Genomic DNA, 27,150 nt, shown 5'->3' with positions numbered 1-27,150 from the left:
TTTTACTACCTATATAAATTTACTATTAAAACTAAATTACGCATGCACCTAGTCCATATTCCTCTGCGGAATTTCTAACGAATTGGTACATGTTGGAATACGCGTGTATGTGTTGTGAACCTAAAGTGAAATTTATTTCTGTGTAATGCTTGTTATGTGTGTAGGCTGCCATCTATATAAATTTCCTACAAAAAAAAACTCTGAAAAATCCTGGCTAGGTGCTCAGTTGGTCCATTACAGTGAGTTCCCAAAGTGAGGGTCGCGAGAGATTCTCCAAAATGAAAACTATAAAAATATGTCAAAACTGGAAAAATGACTTTACTCAGTTGAGCTACTTGCCATGTATCATAGTAAGAAGAGCAATGTAATTTTATCAAATTTTACATGTAAAACAATATATCAAGTTGATACTTATACAGGGTGATTCAGAGAGAATCATCCGATTTCAAAATTATATATTTTTTTTTTATTAATTAAAAGCACAGAATGTGATGTCATATGTTAATGTAAAAGGGGAAGGGCCTACGTAGACTTAGAAGTCTGGGGGGGGGGGGCAACATGATGATGATGTGTCAGTTCATAGGGGCCGTTCAAGTATTACGTCATCATCGATGAGGGGAGGGGGTTTCCGATTTGCTGACTTTTGATGACAAGGAGGGAAGGGGTGTTTGGATAATGCTTACGTCATCAACCACCCTTTATGAAAATATGAGTTGGGATTCAGAGGGGCAGAGCTGATGACGAAATTTTGCTGACAGAGGGGAGGGGGGTCAGCGTTTTGCTGACTTTTGCTGACAAGGAGGGGGGGGGGTCAAAAATGGCTCAAAATTTGCTTACGTATTACTTGAACGGCCCCATATACATACACATATACATTACATCAGTCGACTCCACCTTTAACGCTGGGGATTGGGGGGGGGAGCAATGCCTCCCATGCCCCCCCCCATATCTCCGCCCCTACCTACGTTCAATCAAAAAATATTATTAGTGGTGAATAATTTTTTTGGCGGTTTTTTAAATCAATTAACATACACCTCACTGGAACACTAACCACATAAAAAATATATATATTTGTATAACACTAATTAAAAAATAATAATAAACATTGTTAAATTGTTAAAAGTCAGTATTACCAGGAGAAACAGGTGCCCCGGAAAGTGATCGCGGGACATTTGCTAGCAAAAAAAAAAATAAAAACAGGACCGGCCGGGACATATGGTCACCGTCAAGAGGCCGCGCTCACAAAAAAAAAAAAAATAAATAAATAAAAAAAATTTGGGAATCACTAGTTTATTAGAATTCCCGAATCTTCAGTTTGTGAGATAAATGAACATAGCTATACGTACTTGTGTGCCAGCTGGATTTTGATGCTGCCATCTTTTGGTGGGAATGAGAAGATAAATTTTAAAGCGTTTTGTTTCGATATTATTTTATAAATAAGAAACTGTTTCGTAAAATTTTTATGATTTAAAATTTTTTTTAAGAAAGTTTTTAAAATATTGAAAATATTTTTAAAGTATTTTAAAATGAAAAAATAAATAAAATTTAAATTTTCTCCTTTCTATCTTTAAGCTATTTCCTACCGTCGCTCCTGTTATCGGGAAGGGAGATTACATGTAAATCGTACCGTGATTAAAGTATGCATTACAGTCGAATCCCGTTACAGCGGAAATCTCGTTTTAACGAACACGTTTCTAATCTCCCCCCCACCCCAGACAAGTTTACATACATAGGAACAATCCAAAAACCTGAAATTCCTTTACAATGAAATTTCGATATTTCGAAGTGATTTCTCCGGTCTCAGAATTCGTTATAACGGGATTCGACTGTAATAAGTATTTCATGCCACCAATGCCTAATCTCTCAATATTTAAGTGGCACATATTTGTAAGCTATTGTCAAATAAACTCTGGCAGCGGGAGATGATCGTTACCTGTCAATCACTGAAAGTACTAACAGAAAAGTCACGGGTTAATTTTCGGTAAAGTCGCGGATAAGAAAAGAGGAGGGATTAAAAATGTGTGACTTTTCTGAGATAGAAGCACTTCTAACAAAGGAATTGATCGTGGACCCCCCCCCCCCCCACATAGCAACATTGCGTGCCAATTAAAACTTTCCACGAAGTCCGCGGGCCATCAAGTCATACCGCGGTATTATCGGTTAAGGGTTCCCCAAATTATTGAACAATTTATTTACTCGGAATCTGCACTAAATTTTCATTTACAGTCGAATCCCGTTATAACGAACGCCAAGAGACCGGAAGAATCACTTCGTTATAACGAAATTTCGTTATAAAGGAATTCCAGGTTACCTAGCATTGTTCCTATGTAAACTTATTTGGGGGATTAGAAAAGTGTTCGTTAAAACGAAATTTTCGCTATAACGGTATTCGTTAAAACGGGATTCGACTGTATTTTCAAATAACTTACTTTCATTAACTAATTCATTAATTAGTTATTTCTTTCAGTAATTCTGTGTCTGTGTGTGTGTAACACTATTTATTCATTAATTATAGATTTTTCATAAATTATGAAATTATTATTTTTTCAATATAATTCTAAAACTAATTCTTTCATTATGGTGTTTTTTAGTATTTCTGTAAATTCTATAATTTTGTCTACCTTTTGGATGCAGGAATTAGGCTTCTCCAAATACGTAACCTAATCATGGGCCTCAAAATCCGTTTTAGCTCAGGGTCTCCCGAATTCGTTGCGACGGCCCTATTAATGTACGAAATGCGCAGGGGGTTTTTATTGAATCTGGAAAGTATCTCACAGTTCTAAATGCAGCAGTACAGATTCCAGTCGAAAGAGAGCTCTATGTATAGCTGTTTCCTGAATGTGGTCAGCGGGCCAAAGCATAAATATCGGAGGGTCACATATGTCTCGTGGGTCATGGGTTGAAGACACCTGCCCTATAGTAAAGGTCAAATCAAAGGTCTGTGGACCCCTAGTCATTCATGCAATGGTAGTGAATGAAAATGATATCGCGGACTACTTACAAAGTACTCAGGGATCCTCGGACCACAGGTTTGACAACACTGACCTATTATACAAGACTACGATAATTTTACTGACAAAAATTTTCCCGAGGAGGTAGTATTTTTTTTTTTTTTATCGAAAAACATATTGAACAAGGTTTTTAACTAACAGCACGATTTTGAAGAGATTTCAAAATTTCATGATTTTTTTGAAGAAGACTCGAGGATGAGAGGCCAAAAAAGGCCAATTTGGCCTATCACTGCGAAATCTTTGCTTCTTGAGTTTTTTTTTTTTTTATAATTTTCAGAATTCTATTTCAAATTTGTGAAGATGGGGGAGGGGGGGTCAACTCTGCATTCATGAGAGTTGTGGAAAACGATATTACTGCTTAATTTTTTTTATAATTTATCGACAATATTTCGGTAGATATTACGACGTATAACGCTTTTTGTGTGTGTCATTTGAAAATGTACAAAAAGGCGTAGGCCTATTCACCTAAACTCAATTGGGCTCCTCAAGGGCAGGACTGCTGCTTGTCTTATTACTTTAGTTTCTTCTACGCTATAAATTCATTATAGGGAGGCACCAAAGATCTCACTCAAGGGGCCCGCCTCTAGGATGTGGGGGCTATGTCCAAACTCTTTGAAATATGACCGTAAATAGTAGTTAAAAGTCTTCTCTTTTTTTGTTTCAATTATATTTTGGTTATTTTAAAACTCTAAAAATAACTTTAATTTCAATCTTTTTTTCGAATAAATATTAAAAGTTTGAATTTTAAAAGTTCCTTTTCCTTTGTTAGAAGTACCCCAGAATAATGTTGTAATCAGCATATGCGATGATATGCGGTGATAATCCATCCATCCATCGTTTTCGACAATTTCGTTGGCGTTATAGCGAAAGCGTGCTCATTTGCAACTCGCTATTAAACGCAGTTTTTTTTTTATCTTTATATAACATTAGTTCTTTTACAATCACTCGCAAATACCTCATTATAGCAAGATTCTCGTTACAGGATAAGAATTTTTTGTTTGAAGCCTTCCCTATAGAAGTGCATTACCTTTAGCAATTAATACATAAAAATCACGACATCGTTGAACTTCTTTAAAATAGTAGAATAATATAAAATGTGGCTTCTGAATGTCTAAGTACCCGAATTATCACCACACGTCTTCATGAAGATAAGAATTACTATAGAACTGGGTTTCTCAATCTATGGTCCGAAGGCAGACTAAATTATACACCCGTTGTATTGATATTAGTAATATCCATATGGGTTCAAATAAAATTATACCTTCATACTTAGGTTTGCCATACCTCATCGAGGAGAATGCAAGAAATTGCGTTCTTAAATATGGTATATACCACTAAATTTTGCCAAAAATTAAAATTCATTGCTTTAATTGCAATTTGATAATTACTGCTAAAATTGCCGAAGGGTGTGAAAATAAAGGGTTGCTACAAATCGCAGTTAACAAAAATGTATCTCACGGAAGAAATATTCAAATACAGTCGAATCCCGTTATAATGAACTCCAACAGACCAGAGAAATCACTTCGTTACAACGAAATTTCGTTATAAGGAATTCCAGGTTTTAGCATTGTTCCTATGCAAACGTGTCTAAAGGGATTAGAAAATTGTCCGCTAAAACGAGATTTTCGCAATAACGGTATTCGTTAAAACGGGATTCGACTGTAATCTGGGGCACACCATATTTCATACAGTAAACCGGGGTATTAAATAACAATCCGTGAAATACGGGACATCACCAATTGTCATCAAAAACATTGTCAGAAGTAAACACAATCACCAATCGCAATCAAAATTCAAAAAAAAAAAGTTGTGGACAGAACGTTAAACCTGACAAATATGTGAGCAGAATATTTATAAATTTTTACTATACAATATAATTTATATTATAAAAGCGCTGTTTGTGTATTCACGAATTCGGTAAATACTACGAATTCAAATAATTATCATTAAAAAAAAAACGGAATAAATGTATAAAAAAAATCGGAACAACGGAAATTACAGATATGTCCCGTAATATGGGACACAAGTATTCCGTCAAATTGTTTCAGACATTTTACTGGCCCTTGTTTTCAGAAAGGTTGAGGAACACTGGGATAGAGTAGACAACGAGATCCAGAGTGATGCATGATCCTCTCGCAGACTAATAACTGTTATCTCAGCCAACAAGATAACTTACACGGAATTCCCACGGCCTCGTCTAAACAGAATCATGTACACACGCACACACGCACAAACAGCGAGCCATCCCAACATGGTATACATTTGCCGAAGCGATAAAGTTTTCTTGTGGCACCTAAAAGTACAGTTTGCGCTTAGCCGGTATGCATTTACAGAAATGAGATTCCCAGAGGTTTCTTGATGGAGTTCGGAAGTGGATAAAACCGGCAAGAGAGAAAGATATAGAAGGAGTAAAACCTGAAGAAGTGTTTTGCCGCAGCCACACATGGACTCAGATTAGAGTAGAGAAGGAAGAGAGGTCACTTTTCCATTTCTTAACAGCCTTGCATACATTATATACACCATTTCTTCGAGGAGGGGGTAGAAAAGGCAGCATACCTTAGCAGAGGTTTACGCTGGAAGAAGGCACGAGAGAGTTAAAGCAGGACCAGATGCAACATTGGTGTGTGTACGCCATATCCTCCTCCTATTTACTTACTTACTTACTCCTTACACGACGAGTATGTACGTACGCATGTACGTACGTACGCACGCACGCCTCCTTTCTCATACATCCTGGGAAAAGCAATATAATTAAAGAACGAACAACAACAAGAAGGGCGACCTCTACCACGAGGGGGAAAACAAATGCAACAGAACTCACCAAGTGATAGGAATGATGGAAAATAGCGTTGGTAAAAGTACCTTGTATACGGTAAGAGGCAAAGAGTGGATATACATAAGAACACGTGTAAGAGAGAGAGAGAGAGTGGAATGTGGAGGCTTTTCTCTCCCGTGTTGTATTAAAGCCAGGCTGTTCCTCGCCGATGCTACAGATATATTCTGTACTCTTCCCTCCGAATATGCATATATATATCCACCCCCCCCCCTCATACCACCCTCTTTCTCTCTCTCTCCAACATGGAAACCTCAATTTGCATTTCGGGTCTATGTCTACTTACTTAATGTTGGCCGATCCTGACACTCCAGGGGTGAGGTAACCATATTAGGTGCGATCAAGAAAAGTGAGAGAGAGAGAGAGAGGAGGGTATATAGAGGATACAAATCCCTCCTCGGTATCCTCCTCTATCCTCCAAAGCCGTGGCTTTTCCAACTTATACGTACCAAGTCTGTGCTCCTCTTTCACGCAGTACGGACTCCCAACACACACACACACGCGCGCGTTAAAAGTTTAAAAGGATAGGAGAATTGCAAAAAAATATATATATACAGAGAGAGAGAGAAGTACATGGAGGGATGCTGTTGAAATTTTACAGATGCCCCCCTCTCACAGGAGGGTGAGAAAAATATTGTATAATATGTGCTTCTTCGAGTTTCGTTTTAAATTTCACTCGGAGCACCCCCCCCCCCTCCCTCCCACGCAAAAACTCGAGTGTTTTACATTTTTTCCTACATACAATTTACAGGTTTCGTTGTTGTTTTTTGTTGGTTTTTTTTGGCATCGTATATATGTACTTTTTTTTGTGATATTCCGCGATGAGGTGGGGCTGTTATGCATATACGTGAAGTATAAGGTATACGCCGTTGATGTGTTTTGGAAGAGAGAGAGAGAGGGACGTGTGTGTGTGTGTGTATTTTTGCGGCCTGTACAGATCGGATTGGCGATAAGTGTATTTTGAAATATGTTTCAGCGATTATACTGGGAAACGCTGCTATTTATTTTATTATTATACTTTTTTTTTTTTTGGTTTGCTTTTTAATATTATCCAGGGATATTTTTTCAAGGGGTTTATTCCTTGTCGATGGTGAGCTGTGAAATTTAGGCATGAAATTTTCTCCTCGTTTCTCATTTTTTATCAATTTTTTCCTTCGTTGCTTTATATTTTGATACTTGGATTTTTTTTTGAGAGAGAGAATTAACTGGAAATATATATATATATATACTAGCTATAATACCCGGCGCTGCCCGGGTTTTCTTCAATTGCATTCACTTTTCAATTGAGCATTGAAAAAGTAACAAACCATGATAGTTCAAAGGCATGAAGTGTCACGTATAATAGCCTACTGGCAGCACTGAAGAAAGAGAAAACCATTATAAAGGCGTATGCAAATGCATGTCTGGAACCATTCCTAGGAAACCACGGTAACCAAAGTAAACGTTCCGAAAGTGATTGTTGAGGCCCAGAATCCATTGTTGCCCAGCAGTTTTTCCGCCCATTTAGGGTATTTGCCCTGCTCTGGCGAACTTTTAAAGTAGCCTATCATTCAAGTCGGGTCCCATTTCGTATATATGCAAATTTTGGCGACGATAGATCTGAAATTGTAGATTTGTATAGAGAACATACACACAGACAGAAAATCAATTTTATATATATAGATTATAGCCCCTACAAGGGCCGCAATTAGATACTTGGTAGCCCGGGGTAAGCGCGCATTTTGACGCCCCCTTGTAATGTTGAAAGAGAGGTTTCAGAATGAAATTAACGCCTCCTCAGGTCTAGCGCCTGGGGCACGAGACCCGACTGCTCGCCCCTAGTTGCGGCCCTGGGCCCCTACGTATTTTTTGTTCTCTCTCTGTCGCTCAACATTTTTTGTAATTTTCTTATTCGGAAAAAATACAGTAAAGCCCCTCTTAACGGACACTCCTCAGATGCTGTCACCCCTCTTTTACAGCCGAATAATAATTTCCCATTGTATAATGCATTTCATTCACCTCATTAACGCTCACCCCTTCTTTTACGGTCGAAATTTTTTGTCCCGCCGGTCAGTAAAAGAGAGGTTTTAATGTAAAAATTTTAATTTTTATAATTCGGTAAAACGTATCTTTTTACGGACACCGGAGGGACAAAAAATTCCGTCCGTAAAGGGGGGGGGGTGTCCGTTAAGAGGGGGTTTACTGTACATTACGATTACCAGATGACAGCACCAGTGTTGGACTATTCGTTTTTGTTAAATATGGTAATTAATAAAATTCCGTTAGATGTTTCGCCCTTGTAAAAATGTTTACTGCATTACACTTTTGTCTGATGCTGCTTTTACAAAATGTTCCCTCACAAATGTATAAAACACAAATTAGGGCTTTTTTTGGTGGTAAAATTTAAAAAATGTTCGATATTATGTATTATGCAACATATTTTGAATTAGTATTTTTTACCGTTATTGTAAGCGTATATAGTGCTGACCAGAGGCGTATTTATGGTTTTTCTGCCTGTGGGCTACGCAAGTTTTGCCGCCTTTCTCCTTCTATTCTAGTCTAATTTTTTTTTGATCACTCATTATTCAAATTTGCCGCCCTAGGCTACAGCCCGCTTAGTCCCAACACCTGCAGAAATACGCCTCACTCTTTTGGTCACACCCGTGCTTGAACACTTTCCCGGTGTCAGTCATTTTTTCATCACTCTTTAGTCAATCACTGACCTCTTTATTTGCTCTCTAGGTCGCTCCCATTCGTCCACACTCAGTAGGTTACTTTTTTTTTTTTGGTTTCTCTCATGCTCATACACTCTCTATGATCACTCTTTTGGTCACTCATTGATATGGTCGTACTTCAAATCCCTCTTTTGATTATTCACATGCTTGCACACCGTTTTGGCCGCTCACATGCTTGCATACTTTCTTGGTCACTCTTTTGGTCTTTCATTGACTTCGCTCTCTGGGGTCACTCTTTCTGACACTCCTATGCTTATACACTCTTTGTTCACTTCTGTGCTTACATACTTTTTGATCACTCCTATTTTACACACTCTCTAAGTCACGCTTTTGTTCACTCACTGACATGTTCCCTCACTCTCAAGATCATTGTTTTGGTCACTCGCATGCTTGCACACTTTCTTAGTCACTTACTGATCTAGTCCCTCGCTCTTTAGGCAGAGGCGGATTTATGGTTTTTACCACCTGGTTTAATGTATAAAAATATAGCTGCCCTTCTCTCATTCTACTAATTTCCTTGCCCACTGATTCCTCAAATTTGTCGCCCCTTCAAACACACCACACGTGGGCTAATATCCCCCCCCCCTTTGTAAATACGCTTCTGGTGCTGACGAAATTTTCAAGTGCCAGCTTCATTAAATCGTTGCGTAATAAATATTATTTTGAAAAAAAATATTTTTTTTGATTTTTTTTTAAGCTTAAATTGGAACTAAAATGACCTAAAAAAATTTTTTTCATGATAATTATTTTATTTTTTTCATAATGTTGTACTTAAAGGGTTAACTTTTTTAGTACAACAGGAAGTATGTTAAAAGAATTTTTATCAAAGATTTTTGTAATTATTTTTTTAGTGAAATTTTTATTTTTGTAATATAACATTTTTCACTATCAATTCATATGTTGATTCTAAGGCAAAAAAATTTAACTCTGAAAGTTTTTAATGAACGAGAAATAGTTTTACTTTTAATTTAAAACATTTTATTTCCAAAGAAATTTAAGGACAAAATTGTAAAACAAATATTTCCATTCTACACTCGATAGATGTATGATTTATCTCACTGAACTTACGATTTTTGTCGTACGTTTATTTAAATAATACTTATATATTATAGCACAAATTTCCGAAAAAAAAAACTAATTTTTTGTAGTTTTTCTAGAAATTTTACGCGTCATGTATATTGTAATTATAAAGCTTTTAATTATTTTTAGTGGCTGTATCTATATTTTATGGAATGAGCTCTTTTTGAGGAATTATCTCGGATGATTTCCCCAAGTAGTAAGAATAAAATGAGTCGCCATTTTTACATTAAATCGTTGAGCAATAACGTTATCTCTAGATAAAGGTTGGTTGGGTGTGGAGGGGTGGGGGGAGCAATAAATAAAATTGCACCATCTCCAAAAAAGAAGTCAACAACTCGACTAACCCCCCTTCGAAGCACATAATTTGAATAAAGACTTCACTGCCAAAAGTTTGCGGGCAACGAGTCCATAAAAATGGTGAAATACACATATATCAAGGATTCCCCGGAAAAAAAAAAGTAGCGGGGGGACACTTACAGTGATGTGAATGGGAAAATGCGTAAATTCATTCAAGAGATACTCTCTCTTTATGTGAGATGACAAACAGCATTCGTAGAAGAAACAAGAAGACCACCTTCCGGTGGGTCCATGGGCTCGGAATGAATATATATATATAACTTCAATCTCTACCTATCCTTCACATCTGATTCGATCTTTTTTTCGTTGTTGTTGTAGGTCTCCCACATCGCATCGGCTTCATAACTTGCGCGATTAACTGCTGCCCGGAACTGCGGGACGCCACTGAAAAGTTAAAAAAAAAATGCATAATAACACCAAAGGTACCAAGAGAAGGTGTCCAAGTCCCCCCCGTTAGGCCAATAACTCGTAATTTTTTTTTTTTAAGTGTTTCCTACGTTTACTGCGTACGCATACGCTGGCAAACATTCTTAAATTCGACAAAGCGGGAGGTCGACCTCAAGACCCGAAAACTTCGAGAAGCTTGTCGAAATAAATTCCTGAAAAAAAAAAGGAATAAAATGAATAAAATATCTTGCAATTCACGCTTTACCCGCACCAGGGATTCACACCTCTCTCTCTCTCTGCCTATCTCTGCCCTGGAAGCAAGATTGGGTTTGAAAAAAAAGGGCTGTGCTGTGCGTGTTGGTGGGTGTTGTACGAGGTCGAATTCAATTGACGCTCCTAACGACAGGAAACTGACCTCACGACGACAAGTACGTCCGTCTGTCGTAAAGTTTTTAAAACCGAGAAAGAGCATTTTGAAAAATGAGTTACTTATTTTCTTATCGAATCTTCAAAATTGAGGACCACACACAAGATTTATCCAAAAAAAATGTACTTCACATAGATATAAGTACGCTTCAATTCACGTTAAAAACCCATACAAATACAACTCGGCTGTAACGACACCTCGGTTAATGACTAAGGCTGGGAATCGATTTTTAACTGGTTAATCAAAAAATTTTAATCGATTAATCGAATTTTAATCGAATTTTTTGTCGTAACTATATACCAATCCAGCGGTTCTCCAACCTTTTTTGACTCGCGCGCGGGGGGAGCCCTTTTTTTAAAAAAAAATTCTATATGTGTGGGGGTAGGAAATTTTTTTTAATTATTCATCAAAGTTATTGATTTATTTTTACTATTTAAGAATATTTATAATTATTATTTCTTAATTTTAATGTCTTTTTTTATTTTTCTCGAGTGGCCGCGGAGCCCCTGGAGAGTGCACAAGGAGCCCTAAGGGCTTCGCGGAGCACCGGTTGATAACCGCGGTACTAATCAATCGTGCTATAAAAATGTTTTTTATTAATTTCATGCAGCCAGATATAAACAAATGTGAGAATACGTAGATCGCACACACACACACACACAAGAAATTAGCTTAAGAAATTAATTAACTGCCCACTTGAAGCAATTTCAACATATTATGCTTATAACATATTTTGTCAAATTCTGGAGTTCCTTCCCTTGGTTCTTGTGGGGTTTTTTTTTTGAATCCGTTATTTTAGATCAGTCATTGATTTCGAAACTGCTTCCGATTATACCAGAGCTCTTCAACAGTTTTTCTAGTCGCGAGCAGTGCCTGTACTCATCATCAGAAGAAGAGCACCCTTACAGCAAGTTTGACATACGAGAATTCATGAAATTAGGATGATTTCAGTCCTTGAATGCAATATGTACCAGTTGTTTAATTGGAATTGCTGATCAAGTGCTCGCGTCGGAAACAAGCATCGAGCACTCTGGGTGGTTCAAGCAGCCCCGTAGTGCTCGCGAGCAACGGATTGAATATGCCCGGATTATACTGTTTCTTTTTTTTTATTGCATAGAAACTCTCCCAAATGGTACATGTGCGTAGAGGAGCTGATGCTGCCATGAAAATAGGAAAAACTACTGTTCGTAGCGGAGACAATAAGTTTTAGTCTTGAACCCCGAATTTGTGAAACTGAAATTATCAGGTTTTTGTGAAATCGAACTCCATTTCCTCATGCCAAAAAATGTGATCAAAATATTGATATTTTTAAATACGTATATATGGTCACTTCATTTATTCAAAATACTGTATGAAGGTACATAATTCAAGGCGTCCAATCGGTTTCGTTGAACAATTCAAATTAAATTTCAAACTTCTAAGCAGATTTTAGTAGAATTTTAATGGAATTGATCGAGTCGATTAACTTCCCAACTAAAACTATTAACTGCGATTAACAATTGATCGATTAACCGGGCCAGCCCTAGCTATGACGTTCAAAATGATTCTCTGTCCCGTATCTTAAATGAACCTTGTTAACGTCGATGGAAACGCAGCAACCTCGGATATAAAGACACAGATTTTTTGCCACTTCTGCTTTCATTTTTATTTCGTTTCCTCGAGAAATTTCTAGAATAAGAGCTGATCCCATTCAATAAATGTTCTCGTACGTTATTCTTTTTGATACCTAACGCAAACTGCTGCATCTGATAAAATATTTCGCCAAAAAAGGTAGCGAAAAACGCCATCCTCGGTTATAACGACAAAGTTTCGTGGAATATTACATGTCGTTGTAACCGAGTATGACTGTATCTTCGACGGATCACTCCAATTCAGTAACAGAACTGCATTAGAAAACACATATCACTTCCCAAACATAGGGCTTAGGTCACGCTAGTTGCTGCTGTCCAGTTTAAGTCTAAAGCAGGGTAGTGTTAAGTAGGATACAAAAGTTGTTGCGGCCCTTTGGATTCAATACAGTCAATCCCGTTTATAACGGTTTTCAAAATACCGTCATGAAAAACGCTACAAGTTTGACAACGCTGTAAACGGGGAATCTTAATGAGATTTAGTTACAGTTGGGAAAACGAAAATAAGTCGTACTAAGGGGAAACGTTATAAGCGGGATCCACTATATCGTGTTGAGGGTCTGCCTGCTACTTTTTTATTCTGTAGAAATAGCGCCAAATTGCTGATGCTGAGTGGAATTAATGAATACTCTGGAATAATTTGAATTGCCACAATGTGTTTGCGTTTTTTTTAGAAAGTTGCTTTTATAATTTATAATTTTATTGGTTTTATTTAAACTGTAGGAGGATGTTTCCAACTCTAAGGATATCATTCATAGGCTTGGAAAGAGATTTAGGAGGACCCCCGACGAAATATGCGGTGCTCATGGACATCGTGCCCGTCGACCAGAAACGTTACAGATACGCGTACCATCGTTCTTCGTGGCTGGTGGCCGGGAAAGCTGACCCACCGTCACCAGCTAGGTTGTACTTACACCCGGATTCACCATTCACTGGAGACCAGTTGCGAAAGCAGGTCGTAAGCTTCGAAAAGGTCAAGTTGACCAACAACGAGATGGACAAACAGGGACACGTAAGCGTGATCATGCAAATACAGTCTGTGCCGCTTATTAGAATCACAGATAATGTCGTCGTTGTGGTGTTATCACTTTTGGTGGCAAAGTACGGAAGTGATCATAAAATGGGGAAAAATCGTTTATAGTTATCATGATTTTGGCTTATGTTATCTTTTTTCGTCGAAGGTTTTTTTTCTTTTTGCATATTTTAAAGCTAAGGTTAAAAATCAGGCCCGTTTTTTTTCCCCCTATAAGTTATCGTTATCAGCCTACAAGACTTGAGGAGGATTATCAGAGAGGGTTCTAAGAAGTTGATCTCCACGTGAACCCCAAATCTTGGAGCAGGGCCCCCAAGGCTGGGACCTTTGGAATCCTGGGACCTTTCCTCGTGCCAGACATTTCACGGGGCCCCTCTATAGTTTAACTTATAGCGTGAAAAAATAAAAATGATAATAACCATCCCAGGCCCCCGAGCTGGAGCCCTCTACGCCCCATCCTTGTGAGCACCCATGTTGACCTCCTACAAAAGGTCAGAAAGCTCCCTTGTTGACAAAATTCCCTGACGTAGTTCACAATGTCCTAATTAGGCCAAAATAGCCGCTATGATATACGTATGTATGTGTGGCGCTGCTTCTGCAATGGCTTCCTCATAATGAAGGCATGCAGGAGCATCGGGAGTGTTTTGAACCTGTGGGTGCTCATCTTAAGCTTCTTGCAGAAAATTTTGATTCGTGAATCGATCCTGAGGGTGCTCTGACCAGTTCTACAAGTTTCCGTGGGTGCTCGAGACGGAGGGAAGACTTTCTTCATAAGGAATCTCTATGACACTCATCGTACATCATAGAAAGTATCGTAATTCGTAATACACATCGGACAGTTCAATTCATAAGGTCGAAACACACTACAATGACGTGACGTGATGTCACGTCACGTCAGAGACGTTGTGAATTCTGATTCATTGAGATTCTGCGACGTGGAAATTATGTGGGGCGTAGAATTCACACGTCTTAGAATTTCCACGAATCGGAATTCTTAACGTCTCTCACATGACGTGAAATCACGTCATATCAGAGCAGTGTGTTTTGGCCTTTACTCCTCACAATTTCCAAATAAAACGAAAAGATTTTAGCTTAAAAGGGGGTAAAATCCAGTTTTAAACCAATATGATAGAAAGACAAAATTCAGCAATCTTGAAACTAGTGTGAAAGAGAAACGGAATTGTCCCGTTTTTTTCGTCCCGTTCGACGAAATGGGACACATGGTCATAGTTTTTTTTAACCGGGATTTTTGAATGTAGTTATCTATCTATTATTGTTATCAGAAACCCCGATGTGATCCCATTAAGCGGCGTGCACTGTAAATGATTTTGTAATCATTTTCTAAAATTTAATTGGATTTTTCCATCTCTAACACTATTATTATGGAATAATACTTTGGAAATATTATCATTATTATTATCAATATTTTAGATTGTTCTGAATTCGATGCACAAGTATCAACCAAGGATCCATTTGGTGAAGCTTGAAGCAAACACTCATATACCGTCACTGGCTACAGATTCTGATCTGGAACTGTACAAGACGTATATATTTCCCGAAACAGTATTCACCGCCGTCACTGCTTATCAGAATCAGTTGGTAAGAAAATAAATCATTATTGTCATTGTTTTGAAACAAAAGAAAAAAAAATTATAAAAGCATAATTAATAAATTTTGATTCGATGGTGTTTCCAAGAAACTTGAATATCAAAAGTGGAAGTAGAAAATTGCTAGGAAAAAAATTATCTAGAATTTCTTCCTAAATAAATAATTGTTACCAATCTGTTAAAAAATATTGTTGCCAAGCTGTTTGAAAAAATCCATTGTTAATAAATAATTTAAAAACCATTTTTATTCAGCTATTTGGAAAAAATAAATCATTGCTACAAAGATTTTGGAAAAAACCATTGTTACAAAGATTTTGGAAAAGTCAATGTTGCAAAGATTTCGCGAGAAAACCATTGTTACAAATATTTTTGGAAAAATCATTGTTGCAAAGATTTTGAAAAGAAACCATTGTTACAAAGAATTTGAGAAAAACCATTGTTACAAAGATTTTGAGGAAAATCATTGTTACAAAGATTTTGAGAAAAACAACAAATATTTTGGGGAAACCATTGTTACAACATTGTTACAAAGATTTTGAGTAAAACAACAAATATTTTTGGGAAAACATTGTTACAAAGATTTTGGAAAAATCATTGTTGCAAAGATTTTGAGAGGAAACCATTGTTACAAAGAATTTGAGAAAAGCATTGTTACAAATATTTTGAGAAAAACATTGTTACAAAGATTTTGAAAAAAACGTTACAGGTTTTTTTTTTGGAAAAACCATTGTTGTATACTGAGTTATTGAAATAAAACATTGTTGCATCAAGTTGTTTAGAAAAGATTGGTACACCAATCTATTTAAAAAAAGCATTTCAGCAATGGCTATAAACCTTGTCAGCAAGCTGTTAAAAATAAAATTCCACCAAACTGATAAAAAGCATTGTTGCCAAGCCTTTTTTTTGGAGGGGGGGGACCCATTGTTACGAACTGTTAGCAAAAACCATTCTTACATCCCGTTTTTTAAAAGCCATTGGTGTACTAAATGTTTGCTGGAACAGCATAAAATGATAGCGAATGGCAATTTAAATGGTTTTACTCCATTTTTCTTGTTCTTTCCCCCTTTCCGAACTATTCCCCGGTTTTTGAATTCAAATATCCCAGCAAATATTGCACTTAGAAACGTGGAACTTTCTTTGTTGGCCTCAGAAGAGACAGTTCAAGAACTTCCTAACTGGATTTTTGAGGACAGGGTGTCCATATAAAAAGTGTTTTTTTTAATTAACTAAACTACACAAATAATAATTTTAATTATTAACAACACAATCTTTAACAACAATAAAAAAACTACACAATTCCTTGCAATATGAATGATGCATCTGAGTTCTACTACACGTCATTTGGATACTTTTCCTAATTCGAAGTGTGCCTCAAGGATCAACGGTCCGCCAATAAAATGCGGTACGTGCTGGTAGCTATGCACGCTGTATAATGATTAAATAATTCAAAATTAATAAAAAATACATCCAGTGGCCCAAAAATTAGGAACACCTTGCTACTCACCCCTAATATCGTGTGGGACCTCCTCTGGCTTTGATGACAGCAGATATTCTTCTAGGCATGGACTCTGCAAGTTGCTGAAACCGTTGAAGAGGAATATTAATTAGCCCATGCTAAAGAAATGACAGCTCTTAATTCCCTCAGAATAGAAGGTGCTGTTTCGAAGCTTTTAACAGACCTTTCAATCTCGTCCCACAAATGGTCAATCGGGTTGAGATCGGGTGACTGAGGGAGCATTAAGGCAATTGAAACTCTGAATTATGTTCCTCAAACCAATTTGAGATAATTCCAGCCCCGTGAGTTGTCCGCGCATTGTCCTGCTGGAAATAGCCATCATCATCGGAAAACATTATGGCCATAAACGGGTGTACGTGGTCAGCAACGATGTGGGGGGTGGGCGTTGGCATTGACGGATGTCTCCAACAGAAATAAGGGACCAAGAGTATACCAGGAAAATGCTATCCAGACCGTGATTCCATCGCCACCCGCTTGAACAGTTGTCGTGTAGCATGCCGGATCCATGGCTTCCTGCGCCCCACACGGATCCAGCCATCAACGTCATGGAGAAGATATCTTCACTCGTCAGACCAGACAACCTTCTTCCACTCATCAAGTGTCCAATTTCGATGTTCTCTAGCCCACAAAAGCCGTTTTCTTCGGTTTTGCCGCGAAATCAAATGCACTTTCGTTGGTCGCTGGCTATTAAAACCAATTCGTTTTAATATCCGTCTTGTAGAGCGTGCGGATATGCTTTGCGATGATCCTGAGTTGTATTGCGCAGCAATTTGTTGCGTTCTGACTTTTCTGTTGCTGCGCACAATACGTCTCAGTCCCCTGGCACCTTTTTCGTACACAAGCGATTTCCGCCCACTATTCCGCTTACAACTTGTTTTTTTTTGGCTTAGCTGCCATTCTTTGAAGACTCGAGACACTAAGAATTCCCAACAGATAAAGCGAATACATGAAAAATACAAAAACTCCTAAAGCATTTCGACATATAGTGGTTGTCGTCTTCAGATTGAAAAAAAATATATAATTTAACCACTAATCCCGCTGACCGAGGATTCCACTTGGGTTGAATGCCAAATCTTAACTCTCGGTTGCTCAGCGGGAAGAAAGTACGTCTGTTCACTTCAAACGTCGTGGTCAGAATCCTCAGAATCCCCCCCCCCTCCCCTCTTTCTGAAGACGACACCCATTGCATGTCGAAATGCTTTAGGAGTTTTGTAGTTTTCGTGTATTTGCTTTATTCATTGGCGACTTCTTAATATTCTTGGGGAAAGTTGTTCTACTCTTCTAAATTCGAGATATTATTGTACGAGAAAAGAGCCAAGAAGGTTAGTGGCTTCGGAGATACTTCAACCGCCCCTTTCTGGCGCCCACAGTTATGCCGCATTCAAAGCCACCCAAATATATTGTTTTCCCCATTAACAGGCAAATTTCAATGTTGACTGATGATCTGACGAGGTGAACGCTTTTTTATCAGCAAATCCGATTTATTACGTCAGCGCATGTGCTGCACGGACGAGTCGAAGTTTGAGTGAGCGGTGTTCCTTATTTTTTGATCACTGGGTGTATATTATCAGTGATATGTTATTAGTTCAAAAATCAATTTTTACATTGGAGATAAAAATTAATTGAATTTTATTTTTATACCTAGTTTTTTAAAATAATTTGATTTTTTTTTTCAAATTTCTCGTCATTAATTGATCAATATATGCATTGCATAATTCCATTAATTTCTCTCTCACCTCCTACAATAATTCATACTTAATAGAAGAAAAATTCCAAGCATTTTTCCATAATAAGTGTTGAGGAGAAAATTAATATTTTCTCTTCTGTCTTCTCGTTCTTTTTTTTTAATAACTTTCAAACGATAACAAGATCTCGAAATCAGAACACGGCGGAAGATCTTCCAACGAGATTACGGTCGGAATTCTAGAGAGCGTGAGTAACTCATAACCTAATACTACGGAACCCCCATCTTTTCCACGAGAGGTATAACTCATCTTTCTTCGGGTATCTACCGGGAAAAATGCTGAGGATGGGTAATTATAAAGACGCTGAGAGAGAGCGAGAGGATAATATGATGGAGGATGGATGTGGTACCAACCACATTGTGGTGAGCATCAAAAGTGCAGAGATAAGAGAGAGAGAGAGAGGGAATGAGATAACGTTTGAGATAAAGCCAAGGATGCATCATCGACAATTACCGCCGCTTATTAATGGCGAGATTCGAGCTTTAATAGGTTTCCACTGCGAGAAAATTCAGTAGCTTTTGAGAAATGTTTTATCGGTGGAAAAATTTTCCTCTCTCTCGTGTTAAATTGCGAGAAAATTTATTGGAATTTCCGATTTTTCCGATTGATAGTTATCGGCAGCGTAAAGATAATTTTTACGTTTATCTCTCGAGTGGAATGTTGTGGTGTGAATGAAACATATTTGTCAATTTCAATTTTGATAATGATTATTAATATCTGGATTGTCTTTTTTATGATTATGTAAACAGTATATGATATTTGTTTTTGTTTCAGATAACGAAATTGAAGATCGACAGCAATCCATTTGCGAAAGGTTTCCGTGATTCCTCTCGATTGACAGATTTAGAAAGGTTTGTAATATGGCTGGTATATGTGCAATTAATCGGTCGATTGTTCGATCTCACTTGAAAAAAAAAATTAGTTCAACTCGGATCAATCGGATAAAATTTCGATTAAAATTTTCATTACTAGTTTGTAAATTAATTAGTTTTATTTGTATGTCTCTGACGAAATCGATTGTCTCAAACCTTTATCTGTCACTGGTATTACGTTGTAACGCAGTCTCTCGATGATGGGGATTCTTACAATTTATGCTACTTCAAATATGCACTGGTACATCAGGTGTACTATGAAAGGATGACGTCACTCTCCGGTAATACATACGAAGGGTTTTTTTTTTTTAACAACTGGCTGTGAATTATGAATTTTGGAAAGAAAGAGAGAATTCACAACTGCGTTTGCGAGGAATCGAAACCACGTCCTTTCACTCTCCGGGTGAACGCACTAGACCACCGGTTCTCAACCGGTGTTCCGGGTGAACTCTCAGGGGCTCCGCGGCCACTCGAGGGAAAATATAAAAAAAACAGTAAATTTGAAAAAAATAATTATAAATATTTTTGAATAATGTGAAAATGAGTTAGTAATTTTTATGAATAAATAAAAAATAGGCCAACGAGGTTCCGCCATAGAAATTATAAACCAGAAAGGGCTCCCTGGGTCGAGAAAGGTTGAGAACCGCTGCACTAGACTACAAAGGCAACGAATGTACTAGTCTATTATTTCCCGGAAAATAAATTTTTTCCTCTACAAAACTTAGCAAACAAGTAATAAACATCAAAATCTATAAGTACAAAAGCATAATAATTTTTTACATGGCTTAATAGTTTTGCCTTATAAAGGGTTAAATTACGTTCCTATACATAACATTTAGATAAGTGATACTATTTGAGCCAAATTTTCTGGCAAGGGAAAATGCAACGAAAACTGTTGGTTCATTGTTAAAAAAATAAGAATAGTGATAAATACAGTGAAACTTCGATATATACAGTCGGCACTCGTTATAACGACACACGTTTCAGCAACCATTCCCTTACAACGACCAGTAGGATGTCTCAAACGTTTTCCTAGAATAACTACCATATGTTTTACTTTCGATATAACGCCCCTACCAATATAACGCCCATTTTCGATAGGACGAAAGGGGTGGTCGTTTTATATCGAGCGTCGACTATAGTCTTCCGACCACGAGATGAATTTTCGCTGCGTCATGTCACGTCACGTCGGATAATTTTATTCAATTTTTTTTTTTGGTAAAACGATTGCACATCGAGAAAAGTTCATCAGTGACTGAGCTTTCACGATTGGCATGTCCTTCTAGGATAAAATAGAATCGTTTGACGTGACATGACGTGCCGTAGCCAAATCTCATCTCGTGGTAGGAGGACTATATACCAAGTTTGTTCAACAATTGTGACGCGGCACACCCGCCGTGAGAGTCCAAACATCATTTCATACTTATACAGTAGTTAAGTGCTGTTACAGGAATGTTATTGTCTTTTTTTATTACACAATTAGCAATAAATTATTTTTCCTTAGTTAGTAATGAAATCATTACAACACCACTGTACAGTACTTTTAAAATCTCAATTCAAAAGTATGCCGCGAAAGTTTAAGTATAAGTTCGAGTGTGCCGCGATATAAGAAATGTTGAAAAACACTGTATTTACTATTCATTTTGATGCTGCCTACCGGTTTAAAACCAACAATCAATTTTACTTGGAGAATTATAACGAATAGGTTCGGTTTTATGCGATAGATGGCAGCAGAGATTCCAGATCAACGATGTTTCTTGCATAATAGAATATAAGATGTTAGAGAGAAAGTTAGTAAATTTTATTATATTATTTTTCTTCGCCGGTCTACGAAATTATTCGCTTTATCTCACCGGTCCGCAAGTAGGAAAAGGTTGAAGAACTCACTGCTCTCTAGGGTCTTTTATTGTGAAAGGCTGTGGCGCTGCTGTCGCAACCGGTTTGTGTGTGGGAGGGGTAAAAAGAACATAAGAAAGAAGAATAAATGCTAAAGGGAGTCAAAAGTATTTATTTATTTAAGAGGAAACCGAGTAAGCATATAAATACGTGCCTTAACGATTGTAGGGTGTATTTATGGTGTTCAGTTTTGCAGAAACTGAATTTCCCTGATTTGGTGATTTGGTTCGTCACCTGTATTAGTGGAAGCTTATCTTTATCACAAAAACAATTACCATCCGAGATCGTTTCTATAATTTGCAAAATCCATTAACATCCATTAATCGAGGAATTGCACCTGTTGAATCAATGCAATGGCGACCTAATTTGTATTTATGTGTAATACATGATATACGTTTATCTTTCGTAGGGAATCCGTGGAAACATTACTTCGAGAGCATGCGTTCCGACACTCCCCTTTCCGTTCCTTAGTCACCGGTGATATTTCTGCTGAACAACACGCATTGGCTGCTGCTGCAGGTCAGTTTTTTTTTTTGGGAATTATTTTACATGCATGTCGAGGAAAGAAAACTTTGAGAAAGAAATTTTGCCTAATGTTGTATTTAAAAAGGCGTGAAAAACAAAAACACAGAAAGAAAGTTTGAAAAATTGCGTTTCGTTCTATTTTTTTCCAGCCCTTGGTCGCATTCCCACGAGCGGCGAGTTGCTGCTGATGGCCTCCCACGCTATGGCGAACCCCTGGAAACTGCCGTCTTCGATGCCTTTCGGAATGAACGAGCTGAGTTCCTTCATGTCTTCGAACACTCACCATCAAGCAGCCGCTAATTTCGCAAGCTTTTACTTCGGGTTGCCGAGGACGCTATTACCACCCGGTTTCTTCGCTTCTCCGGCAACGAGTCAAGCCCCGACCGGTGTAGCATCTCCACGAAGTTCCCTGGCCAACGTCGGCAATAACTCCTCAGTTCCTGCAACTACGATTGTCCAAGACGACGCCAATAACAGCAACACGTGTGGGAGTGGAATGGCGTCGCCAACTAACAGTAGGACTACGTTTAGTTATTCCCCGGCGCCTCCGGCAGCGGCGCCATCGACGACCACAACCACGACGGCAAGCTCTTTCTGCAATCCGCGACTGCAACAGCTGTCGGGAATTTACCAAGGTCTGAGATATCATCCTTATTTCCAGCCTAGACTTGTCCAACCGACAGCAGACAAAGAGCCGCAAATATCCGAAGATACGCCTTCGCCACCCTGAACTCAAATTATATGAGTGTTTCCAAATGACTGTGGGGGAAGAAAGGTGCAATACCTCATTCAAACAAATATAGCATTCTATTATACATGTATATATAAATACATCACCAGTCTTTACTTCAAAAACTAATTCCGATTCCATGTCACTAAAATATCCCTGACACAAAGAAAATCCAAATACAAGGTGCATATCTAACTCCTTTTGCCGCAAATTACTGGCGAACCGTTGATCCTAGAGGCAAACTTTCAATTATAAAAAGTATCCAAATAACATGTAGACCTTAGATGAGGCATTAATATTGCAAGAGGTTTTTGTTTGGTCACCCTGTCCAAAAAAAACCCGATAAGGAAGTTGTATTGTCCTGTCTTTACTGAGGCCAACAAAACTAAGTGCGATATTCGCCGAGCTACTTGAATTCAAAAAGCGAAGAAAAAGTGGGAAAGAACAGCATAAATGTTGGGAGAAAAGTGTTGTGTCCGTTACTTCGTGATATTTTTTACTTTGTGACCTTCACATTTCTCTGTTAGACTTAATCATTCCCAAAAATTACAGCCCATTTTCGCCTTTTCAGATTGTGACAAATTTAACTTTTTCCCAAGAAGTATTATCGACTGGAACAACCTACCATCAAATATTGTAAATTGCACCACGATTTCCGAATTCTCTCGTACCATGAATCGTCACTTTCGCCATATATAAATTCCGCATCCTCTTGTATAGGCCTCGGCCAATCGATATTGAATAAATAAATAAAATAAATATTCTTTCCCAACGTTTCTCCGATTTTTGGATTCAAACATTTCAGCGAATATCGCACTTAGAAACGTGAATTTCTTTTTCGTTTTGGCCTCACAGGAAAGACCGGGCAACAATTTTTAATCGAGTTTTTGAAGACAGGGTGATAATAAGGGTGGGTATAAATTTAAAAGAAACGATAAGTTAAGGGAAAAAAACTACCCTCTCCCCCCATGCCAGCGGGTTTCAAACAACATCATATCCACTGCTCCCATTGCAGATGCTGAGTGTAGGCCTAATTGTTTAATATTTCAATCCTTAAACATCCACTTGTCGCAAATTAGTAGATGCTTTCAGAATAGACCGAAGGCAATATTCTCCAGTTAAGATTTGTTATGCCGAAGCAGGATCCCTCCACCAGTCCCTCAGGAAGTGGATTCTTGCAGGCTTCAAGGACAGCATAAACTTTGTAATTTTCTACTAATGTTGTTGTACAACACACAAACTGCAACCGTTAAAATTTTGAGGCAAACACAACAATTCATCTGATATTATTGCTTATAAAATATAAACTGGTATCATGCCACATTATTTTTTACACGTGACGCATTAGCCAGAAGTCGGTCACCAGTTTCAATCGAAGAATTGTAACAGCTTTATTTGATAGGTGACTGCAGAGATTCCAATCCAATGATATTTATCACGTGTAATATAATACGGTACTGTCTAGTTACTTTCAATATTTTTAGGGAGCATATTATTGCTGATAAAATTTTATTTTTGCCCGTTTGTTGATTATGGAAGAGGTGGTGCCTAAGCTCTCTTTCAACTTGGCATGAGTCTGTTAGGTATGATATGGTATGATATAGGATGTTATTGTATGATAGGGGCTACGAGTCTGTTTGAGACGGCAGTAATCATGGGGACACGCTTTTTTCGGACAAATATTCAAAAATTTGTGTGAATTCCGTAGAAAAGCCTCATTATCATCAAAGGTTCCGCGAGAAACTTTACGTTGGGGGGGGGGGCACCTCCTATTCTCTAGGATCAACGGTTACCCAGTAATTCACAGCAAGGAGAGTTCGCTATGCACCCTGTATAGATAGATGAAAAAAAACACTGGAAATTGTTGAAAACTTTCCTCCCAGTGCAATTTAGCTTTTGAGAAGTGTCATTCAATTTGGTCAATCAACACAACTATCTTTCAAACTTCTTTGTTCTACTATCCCGCCCCTTTCAGAAAAAAAAAAAATCCTGGCAACTCCCCCGCTCCCTTTTAGCCAACCTATACGATCCTATGCTGTTCAGTAGTCACTCGAAAAATCTCAGAAAGCAGGCTAACCTCCACGATAATTCACAAATAACAAGAAAACTCTGGCATCAGCTACTTTCACTTCTAATGTCGAAGACTGATGGCAGGACCTACAGGAGGGATCTTGTGTCCCGGACGCTGAATCAGGAAGAGCATCAAGTTTACTGTTTTTATGTTCAAAATTCCGGAAAGACGGGAGCCGAAATGGGCACTAGCACCCCCCCCCCCCGCGCGACATTAAATTTTCGCTTCTAGTTGTGGCCCTGGCAGCACCATTAAAACAAGAAACACGCATAATTCTGACGACATTAATACGTTAAGGCAATATATACAGAGTGGTCATAAAATAACTTTTCCGATATAAGAGACATTAGCGGCCGAATGAATGAAATGAAATTCGCGATATGCTTCGGAGTATGAGCTGGAGAATGAGAAGAAAAACAAAACTCTAGCAATCGCGGTTCCGAAAATTTCAGAAAATTCCAACGACGACACCAACTTTTATGCATTACAAAGTGATTGGATGGTCTTAGAACGGTACCTGTACTATGCTAAACGCAAGCAAAGAACCATGCGAAATAACCAATGCAGATCACATTACTGCCACAGGAAGTTTCCCACCGAAAGGGTTAGCTCACCGACCCCTTCGTAGATCTTTGTCTGCGTTCTGCGCCAGCGTTTATGGTGCTACAGCTGTTCCAGTGCTATTTTTCACTGCGCCGTTCACTTAGCAATGCACAATAGGGAGTGTTGCTATTTGAATTTTTCGAATTTTTGTTGCCGTGACCACGAGAACTAAGGTTTCGTTTTTCTCTTCATTCTCGAGCGCATACTTCGAAACACCCATATCTCGAATATCATTCGCATTCGATGATTTTTGCGGCCCCCAGAGGCACGTATCTCGACAAAGTAATTTCAGGACCACCCTGTATACACCCACAAAAAAATTCGGCATGCACCGAATCCTTATAAATTCCTCAGAGAAATGTTTGCAAGGTATATTCACAGTCTAGTGGTACTTTCAACCACAGCACCCAAAGTGTGCCTGGGAACCTCATGATAATGAGATTTGGTGCTATGATTTTTGAGAGCATGTCAATAGGCAGATAGTTGTAGCTACTTACAGCTAGTTAGGGGACCCCAGGATATCACTTTGTCCATGTACCTATGTATGGTGCTGTTAAGATGGCCTAGCCCCCTGAGGGGTAATATAACCCATTTTGGTCAAAACGAACAGAAAAGACTTGGCAGAATCATGGTTATTTGAATGATATTCCTAGTCTGAACCACTTGTTTTAACTAATATATGAAGAGGAATATCACAGATCCAACTACACTCACATTGATGATTTTATTGTTCTTCCCCCCCCCCCTGCCATTTTTAATACTTGAAGAGACTCCAACTGTTCGTGAAATTAATTCATAATTCACTTCCGAATCTGTTTTTTGAAGTTTCAAATTAAATTAATTTATAGCAATTGAATGTAAATATATGTTTCCGAATTCCTCCCGGTGTCTTCCACTTCACAAAGCAAAAATATGTGCAATAATTTACAACATTGATACTCGATTTAGTATGTATTACGTGGAATTGAACAGGAAAAAATTCACATTTTGTGAACGTTTATTTTCCTCTATTTTAAATCCAAATTAAGTACGGCATACAATATATATATTAGGGAGTATTCAACCTTTTAGACATCATGGGCCAATTTTAAAATTTTCCATCAAGCCCAAGAGTCACCAAGTTATACTGTGGTATCTAGAATCACAAGATAGAGGTATCCAGACTCACAAGGACTTAGTGTAATGTACAATGGCCTCTTGGATGTGCTAACTTTTCCAGAGTTAAACTGAAGCCCCCACATTATTGAAGATTTATTTATTCTGAAATAATTTCTTTCATTAAACGAAGTTTTTCTGGATCCCTGAAAAATTGTTTCTTTCATAAATTCTGAAAAAAATTCTATTAATTGCGAAATTACTTTTGATAATTCTGAAAGTATTTTTTTCGTTAGTTATGAATTTTCACCAATCATGAAAAATGTTTTTCATATAATTCTGAAATTGTTGCTCTAAATTATTCTTGAAATTATTTGAGAATGATCCATTCGTGGCACTAAGTCTGCAATTAATTGCCTGGAAACCTTGTGATTCCCTAGACCATGATGGAAACGAATCAAATTCTACTAAATAATTTATATCAATACTATAAAATATATATTCACTTCAAATGTTGAAATTGTTTTTATAGAATCACAATTTGACAATGAGAACATTTACTAAAATCAGCCAGACACTTAACATTCGTTGTAAATGGTGTATCCTGTTTTGTGTCCACCGCCTTTTCTAACAGACTTGTAAAAAATTTATATAAATTCCTGAATAACATTTCAAACATTCGCAAAAATGATTAAAGTTTGAATAGAAATAAATCATGTTTATAATTTAAGTAAAACTTAGCTAAAATCTGTTTCCATCATTGGTCAGAATGGATCCCTAAAATGTTTTTAGAAATAAATTTTCTCCCCAATAAAAGCCACGTTACAGAACAAATTCCAATATCCAAAGGAAAAAAAATACTTGAGGATGAAGTTTTGCCTGAAACAACCTGTTTTACTATGTCATGAACAAAAAAAAGTATATGTACATAACTATTAACCACATTGCTATAGAAAACTCCATGACATTCCAAATTTCTCCTTTTGTAAAATAAATAACTTTTTTTCAAACCTATGCTTT

At 37.7% G+C, this 27,150-nt stretch overlaps 1 protein-coding gene across 1 annotated transcript in view; it reads left to right on the top strand.

Annotated features, from left to right (window-relative positions):
• Window positions 1-27,116, top strand: part of LOC149068836 (uncharacterized) — a 52,166-nt gene extending 25,050 nt beyond the window's left edge. Inside the window, exons 3-7 of the mRNA XM_089251289.1 lie at window positions 13,161-13,449; window positions 14,902-15,069; window positions 19,113-19,189; window positions 21,516-21,625; window positions 21,781-27,116. Coding sequence (XP_089107415.1) covers window positions 13,161-13,449; window positions 14,902-15,069; window positions 19,113-19,189; window positions 21,516-21,625; window positions 21,781-22,361 — 1,225 coding nt within the window. The 3' untranslated portion in view covers window positions 22,362-27,116. The remainder of the gene's footprint in view (window positions 1-13,160; window positions 13,450-14,901; window positions 15,070-19,112; window positions 19,190-21,515; window positions 21,626-21,780) is intronic.
• Window positions 27,117-27,150: the final 34 nt, after the last annotated feature.

Source organism: Pholcus phalangioides, unplaced genomic scaffold (assembly GCF_987345545.1).
Source record: "Pholcus phalangioides strain wild (caught in Gottingen) unplaced genomic scaffold, Ppha-v1.0 ptg000024l_1, whole genome shotgun sequence".
Classification (NCBI taxonomy): domain Eukaryota; kingdom Metazoa; phylum Arthropoda; class Arachnida; order Araneae; family Pholcidae; genus Pholcus; species Pholcus phalangioides.
The sequence above is the reverse complement of the archived record's forward strand: the minus strand, read 5'-3'. Positions and strand labels throughout refer to the sequence as shown.